This window comes from Astatotilapia calliptera, chromosome 10 (assembly GCF_900246225.1).
Source record: "Astatotilapia calliptera chromosome 10, fAstCal1.2, whole genome shotgun sequence".
In the NCBI taxonomy this organism is placed as follows: domain Eukaryota; kingdom Metazoa; phylum Chordata; class Actinopteri; order Cichliformes; family Cichlidae; genus Astatotilapia; species Astatotilapia calliptera.
In genome coordinates, this window is record NC_039311.1 from 31195605 (window position 1) to 31210830 (window position 15226).

Genomic DNA, 15226 nt, shown 5'->3' on the forward strand with positions numbered 1-15226 from the left:
AGGACAGGAAGAAAAACACACAACACACGAGTAGAAGAGAAGAACTTTTTTTATATGTTGTGAAACTACAAAACATATCGTTTGTTTTTTGTGCTGGTGAAATATTTACAACTCTGGTCGACAGTACAGTGTCTGAGAATAAAATTCACAGCTTTTCAGGACTCTTACGATAAAAAAAAAAAAAAAAAAAAAAAAAAAAAAACAGGAAAAAAGCACCCCACCCCCCCACCCCCTCAAAAAAAAAATCAAAAAAAAAAAATCACAGAAGTGCAATAAATACATGCAGTGTGTTTCTCGTAGCCGCCTGCAAACGCATCACCGGGTTTGAACAGATTCATCAGATAAAAGAAACATAAAAGCACAAAAAAAACAAAGATTTGCCTACGTGATGAAGAAGAATCATTTGTGGCTAACAGCATTTGTTTTTAAAAAACCTACATTCCTTCATCCAGATGTTTCAAATAAACGAGTCTTTTTTTAATCAGAGGTTAACCGCTGAATTCCTATAGGTCCAACCTACTCGAGGAGACAGAGGACAAACAAAAAACGGCTAATATTAAAAAAATGAAAGTTCCTCCAAGTCTTCTTACACACCCACCGACGGCGGCTCGGTTGGACATTAAACAAAAACATCTCCAGAGCTGCAGTGAACCCGCTGCTCGCCCTGCAGCACGCCCAACTCCGTAACGTTCGTTCAGTTCTCAGTGCGAACAGTCGCCACAAACTGGAATCTACAGCTGATCTGCACTCTGAGAACAACGACGCATTTCTCGTTACCAGCTTTTTTTGATTTATATAAAAAAATACACCAGACGGCGAAAAAAACATGCAAAAGCTCACGAAGTGGTCTGATGAGCAAGTGTACGATTAAAAGTAACTTTTTGTAATTCCCCTCTGCAGACTAACTAAAATGTTCACCACCAGGGGGCAGTGTTTGCTGAATGAGTTGAGCCTTATTTCAATGATAAAAAATGCTCAGTGTGCAGATCAGGTCAAAGCAGCCGTTTCTTCATGTTGTCTTTAGTTAATTTTGGAACATTTACAGTATTTTTTTTAAACCCTGAAATTTACATCAAGTACCTTAAAAAGAAAAAAAAAAACATCTGGCTGCATCTTTACGGTGACATCAGCAGTCTGAGAGTAAACCAAGGGAAGTTTCAGGATGGTATTGACTGGCAGGTGTTAGCTTAGCTTTAGCACCACATGCTAGCAGCTCACTATTTCCAGCGTCTGATTTTCTGTCGTGCCGTAGCAGAGGGTAAAATTACAAAAACACCTCGTGACGAAGGGGTTTGAATCGTTTTACGTCAGAGGACGGGGATCAGCTTTTAAATCTTTGGTTTTGGTCTTTTTCACTGACTGTTCACACTGATGTCGGGCGATGGTGTCAGATTCACATCCTACCGAGGCTCTTTCAGAAGTCATTCGTGTCTCGTTATTTCAATCTTATTACCTTTTTTAAACATACATTCTAGAAAAATATATCTACTCCTACCTGGATGTGGTGGGACTATCTGACGCTTTAATGAGGACTGAAAACACTCACAGAGACTGGGCAGCAACAGGAAGTGGAGATGACGAAGGTAAACGGTCAAATTGGACAATAAAAAAAACCTCAATCATTTCCTAGAGCTGCTGTTTCTCTACACAGAGTTAAAAAAAGAAGAGAGAAACATCTGGAATGACAGCAGCAGCAGCTTGGTTTTCGTCAGCTACGTTCTTCTTTACACGGGGAATGGAAACACGAAGAACAAAATGCACCGACACCATCAGCCTGGTGGCCCAGCAAGAAGGAAAGTCGGACATTCAATAGACAGCCGCTTATTTCTGCATTCAGCAGCTACAGAGTGACAACATCAGGCAGTCACAGGCACTTTAGTGACCATTCAAGGCCCAGCGTTCATTTTTAGCTCCATTTTTGGTCTCCACCACCTGAATAAATCATCTGCTCCATGTTCAGCAGGTAGTTTATAATCCCACATTTTGTAATAATCTAGAATTCATGTTAAATGTTTTCCATGTGAAGAATTTTCCACTTTTTAAATCGTTATTTTGGAGAAGACTTCCTGACACATGCCAGTATGGAGGATCAAAACCGCCAAAATAATAATGGAACAGCAAGCAAATTAATAAATAAATTACAAATGTAAAAAACAATAAAATTCTTCAACATTCAAGGCATTCAATTATAAAATGTAAGACAAATATTTGTTTACTGACCTTCCCTGTATTTCTGCATAAAATTAATTTAAAAATATTAACTCATGTCACATTTTACAAATTAATAAATACCTACATGTATCTATTTTTTCGAACATTTAATGTCATTTTATTATTCACTCAGTCACATATTTTGTTTATTTTGGCACCTTCAATCCTCCATATGCTGAAAAGTAAAAAATTTCCTGTGCCAGATTTCTGTTCGCTTGTTTATGTAAACACTACATTAAACATCAGTTTATATAGAACGTGTCAGGAGTCTTTGGGAGTGACGTTTTTCTAATATTTACCAACTCCTGAGGCTCTTTAGCTGCTCAATGCATCGATAAGTTCACTGAATGTGTCTTCCTCCTCGTTTCAGAGCTTCAAACAGACTGAAACGAGGAGAAAAACAGTTTAAATAACCAGCTGAGGAAAAAAAGGCGACATGCTGAGTTTTGCTGGGGCACCACACTAACACCATCCAACAGTTTTAAGTGCAGAAGGTCCAGTTCTAATAGAACTGAATGCTTCACAAACATCCAGTTACAGGTGGAAACGTGAGGGCAGGAAGTCTGAAATTAAAACTGCAAAAACTGATCAGCCAATCAGAGAGAAGCGCAGGAGCTTATGAAGCAAAGCTGGACTTCCGTCTTCCTATTGGCTGACGACTCAGTTTTTTTTCAGTCGCTTCCAGTCAAACAATCATACGATCAATAACAAGTTCACAGTCATTAGAAATGCGTTTGAGATCACTTCCTGTTCCGACAATCAGAAATCGTTCCAGCGTGAGGCAAAGGCTTCCAGGCGTTTAACTTTCCAAAAACCCACATCAAGTTTTTCTTTTTTCAAACTTCTACCTCAACTTTCTTAAAGTGCAAACTACCCGATCAACTACCTGAGTGTTAGTGCGAGTTAGTGCTGTTTCTACACCGATGTGTTTGTGTGACGAGAGACGATGATTACGGATTACGCTCAGAGCGACGTGTCTCCTCTGAGCTGCTATCGTGCGGCCACGCTGACGTGCTACGACCACCTGTGCCGTCAGCACGACGTCGCTCAGTTTACAGAAAACGTACAGTTTGTGCCAGTGTTTGAAGATGAAGATAATCCTTAAGATTTCAGTCCAGGTCAGTTTGGCAGTAAGCGTGGCAGCTTATTTTTAACTCTTCGACTCACAGAGAGCAGCTATGCTTTAATAACAGTTCAAAAGAATCCTTCTTTATGGCACACTGGACCTCAGTGCAGCCGCTCAGTTAATCCTCTCTGTGAAGGAAGCTGTTTTAGCCCTTCCCCTTTGAGGAAGGCTTTCTTTTGGGTGGAGCCTGAGATGGCCATATTAGGGAAATCCCCTCTGTGTGACATCATATAGAACTAAGAGTAAAAAAAATGTGTTTGGACAGAATGTTGCAAAATGTTGCCGTCTTCCAGTCCTCTCGTGTATTTTAGTCCGTTTCACTGTTTACAGGACCATTTGTACATGGTACCAATTACTCCTGTATAGTATTTATGTTTATTAGTCTCTAATTCACTTTTTCTTCCTGACTCTTGTGCTGCTGTAACAGGTGAATTTCCTCAGTGATGGATGATTAATAATAAATATGCATCACACAGGAAACCTAAAGAAGTGCGGCGTTAGCTGAACACAAATGCTGCATTTTGGCTCTCTTTGCTCCAGTTTTGGTCTTTGTCACTTTAAAAATCCGGCTCTTATGTTCACAACATAAAAAAAAGCAACTTTTAAGTGCCTCATTTTGCAATAAACTGTAGATTTAGTGCATTAAATCTCTTTATAAATGAGCCATAACATGTGATTTGTCTTTTTGGCCTCTGGACTTTACTACGCCCTCCTTACAGTTTAACAGCGTAGTAAAAACCTATTTAATCGACACTGGGCCATAAAAAACTCAAAGGTATGTTTAAGGTTTAAACAGGCACATGAATGACAATTGGACATGATCCAAAAACTTTCTCCTGCCTGATTGGACGGGATATAATCTGAGGTTATTTAACTTTACTTAATCTTTAGCGTCTCCTTAAAATGAATCTGACTGGATGCTTCCTGTTGAAATGCACCCTGGGAGTTGTAGCTGCCCTGCTCTAAGAAACAGCTGCTTGTTTTTTGTTCTGATCATTTAACCAGCAGAAACTTCACGTCTGTGTAGAAAATAACCTGACCTGGATTAAAAATCTTAAGGATTATAACTGCGGCGATTCGTCTGCACAAACATGTTTTAGTGTTTCACTGTTGTTGTGTAGGGAGAGCCGCATTTAAAAACAAATACAAAAATTAAACACTGTGCTGTTTGTCTGCTCAGAAAATACTCTAATAATAAAAAACTAATCCCACATCATCTGAAGGTCAATATTAAATATCTTTAAGCTGCAGCTGAATTTTCCTTTGAGTACCATTTTTGATTTTGTGCCATTTTCAGTACAAAAGTCTTCGTATGCTCATGTGTGACTGTATGATTCTGTGCTGGAATGATTTTAAACACCTACGAGTCTAAGAACAGCCGGTTAGTAACAGGAACAAAAACAAAAGTGGAAATGAGAATAAAAAAGGAAAAAAACAAAAGCTCCAGCAGTGCTATCGCTAATTTACAAACAAAGACTATCCACATTAGAAATGCTGAGCTCTTTAAAATTACTCTCTCCACGGTTTCAAAGGTTTTTTCCTACTTATTATTATTATTATTATCAGTGTTATTTTTATTATTTATTTTAATTCTTCATAATACCGCCAGACGTTTGCTTCGTCGGTGAGGGAACAGCAGGGAACGACTCCGGAAGGAAAATACTTTGAAATGCTTCTCTACACGTCGTCGGCCGGCAGGTCGGGGATGCAGGTCTTCGCTCGTGTGAAGAACGCCATCTTCTCTCTGAAACCACACACAGCAAACAGTGACATCATCATCGTGCGCGATGAGGTCGCCACCTTCAAACTGCCCCACGAATGAATCTGTGGTGGTGACGGTGCTTTTCGTACCTGAAGGTCTGCACCTCGGGGACCTCTTTGCGGCTCTGGCCTCTGATCTTGTGGACGTCCTTGGCTGCGGCCTTCATCATTTTCTCCACCCTCTTCTCCTGCTGCTGCTCCTCTCGAGTCTGAAGAGAACAAAAGCAGAGAGTTTTTATTCCAGCGGGACAACTATACTGTGACAGTAAAAAAAGAAAGAAAGCGCCCTCTGGAGGATTATCTGTTTCATCTGCACATTGAGAGCAAACGAGGACACAGACACTGATTTCACCATGTAACACGTGGACAGAGGCTCCACGGGAGGCCTGGACACTCGGCGGTAAGTTCACCTGTTTCTCGGCCTGCCTGAGGAGCAGCCGGAAGCGTTCGTCTTCTTGGACCCAGGCGGGCAGCTCTTTCTGGCCCTGCTGCCTCGCCTTCTCCAGCTGCGTCTTCAGCTCCCGCAGCACCCGCAGTTCCTGCGCCAGCCGAGCCTGCCGCGTCCGGGACACCTGCAGGTCCAGCTCCAGGTCCAGAGAGGTCCGCAGCAGCCCGTCCAGACCTTTAACGGGTACAGGAGGCTGAGAGAGGATGAAGGGGCGGGGTTAAGTGCCGAGGACAAAACACAAATTTGCTGGAAAATCATCGACTATGAACTGACGAGCTCTTAAAAATGTGACAGACAATCTGACAGAAACTGAACGAGTGCAACAGTAACACCATCGACTTTCTGCCCGCTGCAGCACAAACTCACAACGTCACAGTGCTTCTGCTGCCTGGTTCTGTCAGTCAGACAGGCTGAGTTTGAGCCGAGGGCAAAGAAAGAAAAATGCATAAAGAAACAAACCCAAAGCTAACAGAATCCAAACATCAGGGTGAGGCTGATCTAAACGTAACCAGGGCTGGACCACAGCTCGACGCACACAGTCCTGCTACGTCTGCGCAGGTTTAAGTGCAGCCATCAGCGATGAAGCCTGTAAAGTCCTCGATTTCTGGAGGGGGCTTAAAAGTCACCCGAGTGTTTAATAACACCTCGACCTATTTGCAAATACTGTCACCAACACCTGCTGCCGTGGAGCCCCGAGAGGCCGAAGCTGCTGCCTCGACTTTAAATTAATAGAAACTGGCAAATGTCAGCGCTGCATTAAACATTCAGACGGTCATTAAATATTAAGAGTCGCTTCACTGGGAGTCGTTAGGAGGTTTAAAGCCTCACAAAATGCAAATTGTCTTAATGCGGTCAGCAAATGTGAAGGTATTACTTTCAAGAAGTCGAGAAGCAGGAGGATCAGAAAGACGAGAGAAACCGCACCACTGAAGCTGAAACACGGGACCCGAGCGTCCCGCGGTTCAGCGTGAACAGCCACGCTCACAGGTGAAGGGGGAGGGGCTAAAATGGCTCATTATAGACAGTGCTGCACCGAAGCTCAGTATCAGATAAACTAGGATTATTATGAACTGTGAATCATGCAAAGCTACTTTAGCAGAGTTACTTACTCAACAAATACCAACAAAGCTTCAATGACGAGTCTCACAAAGGAACTACTTTCTTTTGTCTACATCCGCCACACAAAGTAGGCGTGACGCTAGCTAATGTATAATGGTTCTGCAGTGATGCAGAGGTGAGGGGGCGGAGTCTTTACCCTCTTCATGCGCATGCTGCGTCTCTCGGAGGCGTTTCTGACAAACGGGGACTTCTTGGAGAGCGTGGAGCTGTCGCTGTCACTGCGGTTAATCTGCGAGGACAAAATCGAGCGTTTAATGAGGTCGCAGCGTCACCATCGGCGCAAATCCTGCGTAGGTCTCACTTACCCTGCAGATGTACTGGCTCTGAGGTCCGGGCGAGAAGGTCTTGGAGCGGATGATGGTGTTGCCCCTCATGAAGGGGTTCTGCTGGCGGACGTCCGGGCGCCGCTCTTTGGGCCGAACCACGGAGCAGTGATGCAGCGACGGCAGGCTGTCCATGCTCGTCTCCTTGTTCACCTGTAGGAGAGAACCGCAGCGGTAACGAGGACGCTCACCGACCGAGGCGCCGTCACAGTGTTAGTTCTAAAACTGCTTCTGCTTAAAAACAAACTCGAAAAAGGTCCACTGGAACGGGAAGTGATTCTTCTTCTTCCCCTGCTTAAATGTCAGCGTTCCCAATTATCAGAGAAGAAGAACTCTAAACACAAAGCGGCTCGTTGACCTTTAAGCTGAAATAAATGACGTTACCTTCTCTGTGATGGCGGCTGCCGCCACCGCCGTCGGAGGAGGAGGGGGTTTGGGCCCCTTCTCCTCATCTTCCTCCTCCTCTGCTTCCCATTGGCTGCTCTCGGGATAAAACTCATCCTCGTCCTTCAGAGGCCCCGCCCCCTCCGTGCCGTGCCCTTCGTCGTCCTCGAACATGTCCGCCTCCAGAGGCTCGCCATGCCTGATGAAGACCAACCACAGACACTCGTTCTTACTCGCTACGCCACCATCGTCTTCCTCAGACTGAACACGAGGCTCGCTCATAGTTTGCATCACTCAGGTTTTCATCCTCAACACTCACCACTCGTCATCCTCAGGCCCTCCGGCTCGGTCGCCGCTGGAAACGTGAGTCTGAAACACAAACAGTTGCATCAGGACTTTTTAATCCTCCGATCACTTCAAACATTTTTTAGATCATTCAACAACGACATCCCCGTCACACTCGTAACACACACAGCATTTATGTCCCGAACAGTTTTCCACACTGATTGTGCAGCAGTAGAATTCCTCTTATATCCCTACTGCAACCAACATGGCGTCTTACTTTCTATCCCTTTAATCTGATTTATGTATTTAGATTGAAGCTCGGTGATGGATATTCTATTCTATTGCATTCTATTCTGTCTCACTCACAGCTCCACCTTTAAAGACTTTTTGACCTTTTTATTGACTCGTGTATCAATTTAATGACAGAAATGTGTAAAATTGTAACTGTTACTTTTCCTCTTCCTTCTTCATGTGCGCACAAACAACTTTATTATTATGATCAATATTTCCTCACAGGGACGTTAAACTTATGTTGTGACTCACTGAAAGCATCTAAATGTGAAAAAAGGACATCTGGGAACTAAAATGAGAAGAATTAGTTTTGAATGAAACTGGAGAGGAAACGAAGCACGGCTCATTTCTGGGCCGCTCGCCGGGCTTCTGCTGACCTCGGGCAGGTAGACACGACTCAGCAGGTTGTACCACTTGGTGCACTTCTCCTCCGAACAGCTGACGTCAGCGAGGCTGATCTGAGCTCCCGCCTGCAGCGAGGAAGAGGAGGAAGGGAGTCAGAGAGAGCGTGAGCATGTATTAAACTGTGTGTGACAAGAACCTCGTTAACAGCTGATTAATTAACAGCTGATGACCTTTAACAAACAAACCGTGAGATCCTCGATGATTAGTGAACATTATCTTCTTTTTTTTTTTACAGTGACGTACGAACTGAAACTAACCAGACACTCTTCGTGGCCCGACTTGCCGGTGTCGCACACGTCCACCCTCAGGGTCTTCTGCCGCAGTGCACTGTGGGATATCTGCATGCCAAACACCTCGTTGAACTCCACGGCGTCTCGAGGTGGCGAGCTGCGTGTTCGGAAGAGGCAGCGAGTGGCCTCCACGCAGGGAAGCACCGCCACGCGTACATACCTGCAGGAGGAAAGGGCAAAGGTCACGCGATGATGTCGCGATGTAAATTACAGACTGTACACTAAAGATGGACGTAGCCTCCATGACATCAACCTCTGGTTTAGTTTTTTTACTTTGGAGAAAAAGTTTGTTTACTTTTTTATTAACTTTATTACTTCATCGCCTAAAGGCGGAGCTAAAGGCGGAGCTAAAGGCGGAGCTGCTTGGCTGTGTTCTGGGATTATACTTACACGTATTTTAGTTTTCTAACGTTCATTATGATCTCAGTAAATAATCATTTTAGTTTTTGATCCGATTCCATAAAACTGCCTCGTAGAAAAGAAAAAACGACCGTATTGAGTTTTTCTGTTGAGCGCCTCAAACACACGGCAGCGTGGCAGAGGCCATTAAACCTGCTGAGATACGTTCGAGGGACAGGAAACACAGACTGAGACTTCGTACATTTTCTGGTCGGTCGGCAGACAGAGGGCGCTGCAGTTGGACAGCTGCATGACGTAGACGGTGAAGCGCCGGTCTCTGGCCTCGTAACGGAAGCCGAGCTGCACCTGAGGGCAGCCGGGCGCCAGGCGGTCCTCGTAGGAGCTCAGCAGGAGGTCAGCGGGGAGGCCGGGTCTGCGGGAAACAGCACGCAGAGTTATTTTAACCTCCAGCTGCAGTTATGGGAAATCCGTCCAATGCCACTCATTTATTAACAAACTGTAACTTTAAATTTCTGAAACAAAGAGCCAGACCAGGAAAAATAAAAGCGTAACAATACGAGGACAAACCTACGACCTCAAATGTAAAACCTTCGTACTTGCGCTCTGACGGCTCGTACACGCCACTGTCGCCGGCGACCGACTCGTCGGACACGGCCGAGGTCACCCCAATCTTCTTTGGCCCCGCCCCCGTCCCTCGCAGCTCGGAAGCTGAGCCTAAAAAAACCAAAAGAAGAGAAATAAATAAATAATTTGATGTGTAATTGTAATCTCCATCAGCTTTGCACGAGTCACAGTTCAAAATCATCCTTCAATAAAGCGCTGAAAAGCAGAAACAGCGACCACGTGTGGCGTCTTTGACTCCCGCTCGTGTTATTTATGTGCAAGTACAAAACTAAAACGTCCAAACTGTAGAGAAAAATGATGAAACCTGAACACGAGTCTATCTGATCCCTGAGCTGAGGTCAATGAAGTGAACCAATCAAACCTGGCCTGGAGCTGCACTGCAAACAACACATTCAAACTAATATAATCAATAATCTGTGGGCTGCATGTGATGTGGACCCGAGAAAGGCTTCAGGCTCGTGTGGCTTCGACCTGATAAGAGCAGGAAACCAGACACCAGGTGCAGCTTTCACCTGAGCCTGACTCTCACTGCCGCTCTCTCATTAACCACACAAAGGTGCAACAAGCTGCAAAAAACGTAAACATGTAAAAAACTGTTTCTTTTTTTTATTTGAATTAAACTTTCTTTTTCTCCTCGTCTGACGTTTTCTTGATTGTTAAACACATTATTCAACAACACCGACCGTCACTGAAGTTAAAAGTGTCTCTCGCAGCGGCGTTATTTCATATTTTAACTATTTAAGTGAAACTCAAATAAAGAAGTAAATGGGGGGAGGGAGATGAGGGTGGTAGGGGTCACGTCCAGCAGAGATTTGGGGAATTTTTGCCCATTAAAGCCCTCGTTGCTGGTCCCAGTCAGTCTGACATCATGGCGGGACGTCTGCGAGCTCAGGTGGAGGCAAGAGCGCCACGAAAGACGTCGGAGCCGACAGCAGATCAGGAGAGAGACAAGCCGGTAACAAAAGCAAAGGTAGGTCAGCGCTCAGGTGCAGAAAGGGGCCTGGGAGGGGAGTGAAACGTGAAAACATCACATTCATCGACTCACTCGGTCCTAAAACAAACACGTCAGGCCCACAGGCCCCGCCTGATCCAAAACACAAGACAAGACCCTCAGAAGTGTCCTTCTAAACCCTGAAAATGTTGCTCTCTCCGGTATTTATGACGTTACGAGGGATCAGAAATAAGAACTGATCAATACACCGGCACCAGGCTATCAGCTGATATCGATATCGTATCAGCATCAATAACAGCCGATAAAAAAAAAAGTAAGAGTAGAAGAAGAAACGGGAGAAACATGCGTGAACCGTGTTACAGGTGTTGATGTTGCATAATTTGTCCTGTAGAGGGCGCCCTGCTGCTGCTGCAGGCTGGCACAGCGTAAACGAGCAAACGAGTAATCCAGCAAAACAGGATTAAACCCAGAAAGGACTCGTTAATAACGACACTAACAAGCGTCAGGCAAAGATGTTTGTGTTTTATGTCCCTGAAATGTCCCACATATCAAATGTTTTAGTCGCCAAATACAAACGTCAGCCTAAAAATCCTGCATCTGTCGGCCGCATCAGAAATACAGGAAAAAACCAAATGATTGTACTAGGGCTGCTCGATTATGGCAAAAATGATAATCACGATTATTTTCACTGAAATTGAGATCACGATTATTTGACGATATTTATTTAACCCTTTAAGACCTACTATAGAACCAAGTCCGCCAGAGCTTATATTATTATTTTTTTTACATGCTGTAGTGCCATTTGTGGGATAATAAATAATAAAAGTCAAAATTATACCTGAAAAATTAAACTGGAGCAATGAAGCGATCACAGCGATCACGTCTCCTGATGCAGAGAACGAGCTTCAGACTGAACAGCTGCAACCCTAAACCCTCCAGACCTTCACCTCCACCCTCCTCATCGCTGCCAGCAGCCGTCAGGTGTCACACACAGTATTAGATTCCTCATCACGCACACTGAGAGGAGGAGGAGGATTCCTGGAGTCGGGCTTTCTAATAAAGCTTTTTCTCTGAAGTCAAGAGCGGCCTCTGTCACAGCGACTCGTTCCTGACTATGTTTTACAAGTCAGACCTGACTGCTGAGCGGCTGAGAGGCTCCACAGGTCTGATGAAGAGTCACGTTTCCACTCAAACACGCAGCTTTCATTCTAGTTTCTGATGGCGGGCGGTTATAAAGACGGCTCGCTGTCACCTTAGCAACACTGAGGATTAAAAGCGTTCGTCCTCAGTGAGATGAAGACGTGCTTCCAGTTTTTGAAGCCTGAGGAGTTCGTGTGATTGCTGATGCAGCAGGACTCAAAGTGAAACCAGAATCAGTGACTGGGATCAACAACGACTAAAAACATCAGACAGATCGTGCTGTGTAATCGTGCTGCTTCCTGTTTACCTTTGACCTCCTCGCCCAGCCTGCCGTGGTGGTTCTGCTTCTCCTCCGGACCTCCCTGCTCCTCCTGACGCTGCTCCTCAGAGTCCAGCCTGAGCTCCAGCTCGGCCAGCCTGCTGTGGAGCTCCAGGTCGAGGCCCAACCCGGAGCCCCCCGACTGGCCCGCGAACGTCTCGCCTGACAGGAAGGTAGCGTCCGTGACCAGGGGCGAGCACGGCGGAGACAGCGAGGAGAGAGACGAGCGCGGGGATAAGGAGTTCATTGAGCGCGGGGTTTCTGACAGTTTGAGGGCCTGGATCCTGGAAGGCTCCGCCCCCACGCCAGCCCCTGTGCCTCCTCCAGTGTCTCCTCCGGTGCCTCCCGACTTGCTCTGGGGTCTCCCGGCGTCTTTTGTGCCGCTGCCGGTCACCACCTCGTGCTCGTGTATGGTGGTGATGGAGCTGGAGGGCCGGTACCCTCCCTGGACGCCCTCCTGCAGGAGGCTGTCCAGCTTGTTCTGGAAGTCCGGGTCGGCCAGCTCCGGCTGCTCCAGGTAGATGTCGGTGAAGCTGAGGGAGGAGGTGGAGCCAAGGCTGGAGGTGGTGGCCAGCGAGCCGCGGCTGGAGGTCAGAGAGCCTCGACTGCTGCCGGACGAACAGGAGAGGGTGCTGGCCGACAGGCTGAGGAGGAAGAGGGAGGAAGTTAACCACAGACACAATGACGCGTGAGTCGGCCGATCGGTGCAATCGTGTCAACGTTGGAGCGCGAGTCTGTTCACCTGCATCTACAAACACAAGTCCGTTTCTCGTATCTGCGGCGCTACGTCTCAAACGTTAACCCGCTGCTCGGCTTCATTATGATTTCAAAAACATATTTAAAGAGTCTTGGTTGACGTTTGTTTGCTTTGCTTCTTTTCTTTGAATAATTGAAACGACTGTGGACAATAAAACCCGTTTTTTGACTTCTTCATGATAAATAAAAGTCGTCCTCGTCGCTCCACCTCGGCCTCTGGACGACGAGCTAATTAAAGCGTGACGGCTCGTTGACACGGATGCGGCGCACTTCCTGTCCTGTTACATCCACCAAACTCGGGAGGAGACGGAGAAGCCGACAGCGCTCAACTTGTGGTGTTGAGCTTCATACGGCACTGATTTTATATGAGCAGAATAACAACACAAACGCTTTCATCCGTGGGAAACGTTCGGCCGCTAAAGGTCGAATATTTCCATCTGTCGACCGCCCGCTGAGAGCGAGCAGAGAGAAATCTGTCCCACCAACGAGAAACAAACCACGACACAAACATTTAACAAAAACACTTCTGCTCCACTGATCCACATCATTTTTCTGCATCCTTATTTCTACTTCATGTCTTTTTATAAATAAGGTCTTAAAATGAGTGACACAGAGCACAGAGTCCGTTTTACGTTCCCTTATTTAACGCACTTTTATGTACTTCCTGTTATTTCTGCCCATTTGGTTTAACATATTCAATGCCTGATTCTGTCTTGAGCCTTTATTTTGAAAAAAAAACTGTGGAAACTGAAACTTCAGTCTCACTTCTGCAGATTCTTCCATCATTCTCTGAGTAATCGTAAACTTTAAAGACGTGTTAATTATCTTTAAAGAGCTCAACGAGAAGCACGAACCTCTTGAGCTGCGTGTGCAGCATGGTGGCGAGGCGAACGTTCTCCTCCAGCTCTCTGACCAGCTTGTTCCTCTTGCAGTGAAGACGAAGCCTGAAACAACAAGAACACAAAGACGCCGTTTAGTTTCTGCAGTACAGAAACAAATCGATGCCGACAGCAGCTCCTGAACGCCACACAATCTGCAGCAGTTAAGGAGATCTACAGCCTCGGTGCAAACAGACGTCTCCCTTTTACACATTTTTATTTAAACCTCTGACTCCTCGCCATCAGGATCAGGACACCATGGAGACACCGCCATCTTCTCTCCGCATGTTAACAACCCCTGCAGCAGGGTGACGTCCTCCCCGAGGCCGCTTACAGCAGGTCGAGGTCTTTTCTCCGTCCTCTCGCCACCGTCTTATCACAATAAAGCTAGGACATCTTTTATTTACAGTGTGTGCTTCTCCACCAAAGGCATTCAGATAGTTTTAACTAGTTTTAACTAGTAAATGTGCATTAAGGACATTTCAGGAGCTGTTAAAGGAGCTGCAGAAACCCTGCTGTCCACATGGAGGCAGACCTGAGCAACACTCAGACTGAACCGCCCAAAATCTTTAACCAGAACCTGCAGGTGTGTGTGTGTGTGTGTGTGTGTGTGTGTGTGTGTGTGTGTGTGTGTGTGTGTGTGTGTGTGTGTGTGTGCGAGTGTGTGTGTGAGTGAGTGTGTGTAAGGGGGGGAGAAGGTGGACTAAAAGAGGTTCTTGTTCTTTGTGTAGCCTCTCAGGTTACAGGAACAGGAGACGCAACACAAAGAGAGTCTGAGCTCAGGTAGAGTCTGACCTGAACAGGAACAACAGGAGTCCTGTTGGAGGATGAGGAGGAGGGGGGGGGGGTGTCTGTGGTATTCAGGAAATGTGAAAGTGGTGCTACGAGGCTAGGAGGGATGCAAGGGACTGATGATGATGAGGAGGAGATACTTTATGCTCTTTGGGGAGGGCTGACGTCTGTAAAGGTCAGCTGCATCACCAGCTGGTAAGGACATAATGACGCTGTTTACACACACCTGTCATCACCTCTGACCTCCTTTACGCTGCAGCTGCTTTTTAGTTTCTGCAGATGCGTTCAGGAACTGAACCAGCAGGTGATTGATGAGGCGCTGCCGTACCATCGGGCTCTTCGTACAGGTCGCCACCGCGGATCGGCTCCCGGCCCCGCACCCTCTGCAAGTGCACGAGGTTCCTCATCGCTGCACCGTGCATGACGAGCAAAGGTAAATCACTCCCCGCTGGAGTTGCATAACACACTGAAGCTTGCGACTTTGTGCTTTTTATACCGCCTCCAGATTACAGGAGGTACACCGAGGGAACCGCACTCACAGCGAGTCCTGCTGCAGCAAACCACAGGAGGAGGAACGGTTATCCGAGCACGGCGAGAAAATACAAATGTCACACAGCAGGACGCTGACAACCTGCAGAGTATAACCTGCAAACCCAGACGCTCCCTGAACGCATCACACACAAACAAAGTTTTGGTAAAGTGCGTTTTCACACTAACGACTGGAACCGAATCCTGGTTCTAAAAGTCAGGAAAAAATGAAAG

General features: G+C 46.1%; 1 protein-coding gene across 1 annotated transcript in view; it reads right to left on the reverse strand.

The window, feature by feature from the left end:
- Positions 1 to 236: 236 nt before the first annotated feature.
- The window catches only part of wwc1 (WW and C2 domain containing 1), a 44738-nt gene continuing 29748 nt past the window's right edge, over positions 237 to 15226 (reverse strand). Inside the window, exons 10-22 of the mRNA XM_026180984.1 lie at positions 13649 to 13738; positions 12027 to 12682; positions 9600 to 9717; positions 9245 to 9415; positions 8611 to 8803; positions 8326 to 8418; positions 7692 to 7741; positions 7373 to 7571; positions 6971 to 7141; positions 6802 to 6894; positions 5509 to 5739; positions 5189 to 5307; positions 237 to 5081 (exon numbers count right to left, since the gene is read on the reverse strand). Of these exons, the coding sequence (XP_026036769.1) occupies positions 5015 to 5081; positions 5189 to 5307; positions 5509 to 5739; positions 6802 to 6894; positions 6971 to 7141; positions 7373 to 7571; positions 7692 to 7741; positions 8326 to 8418; positions 8611 to 8803; positions 9245 to 9415; positions 9600 to 9717; positions 12027 to 12682; positions 13649 to 13738 (2251 nt within the window). The 3' untranslated portion in view covers positions 237 to 5014. The remainder of the gene's footprint in view (positions 5082 to 5188; positions 5308 to 5508; positions 5740 to 6801; positions 6895 to 6970; positions 7142 to 7372; positions 7572 to 7691; positions 7742 to 8325; positions 8419 to 8610; positions 8804 to 9244; positions 9416 to 9599; positions 9718 to 12026; positions 12683 to 13648; positions 13739 to 15226) is intronic.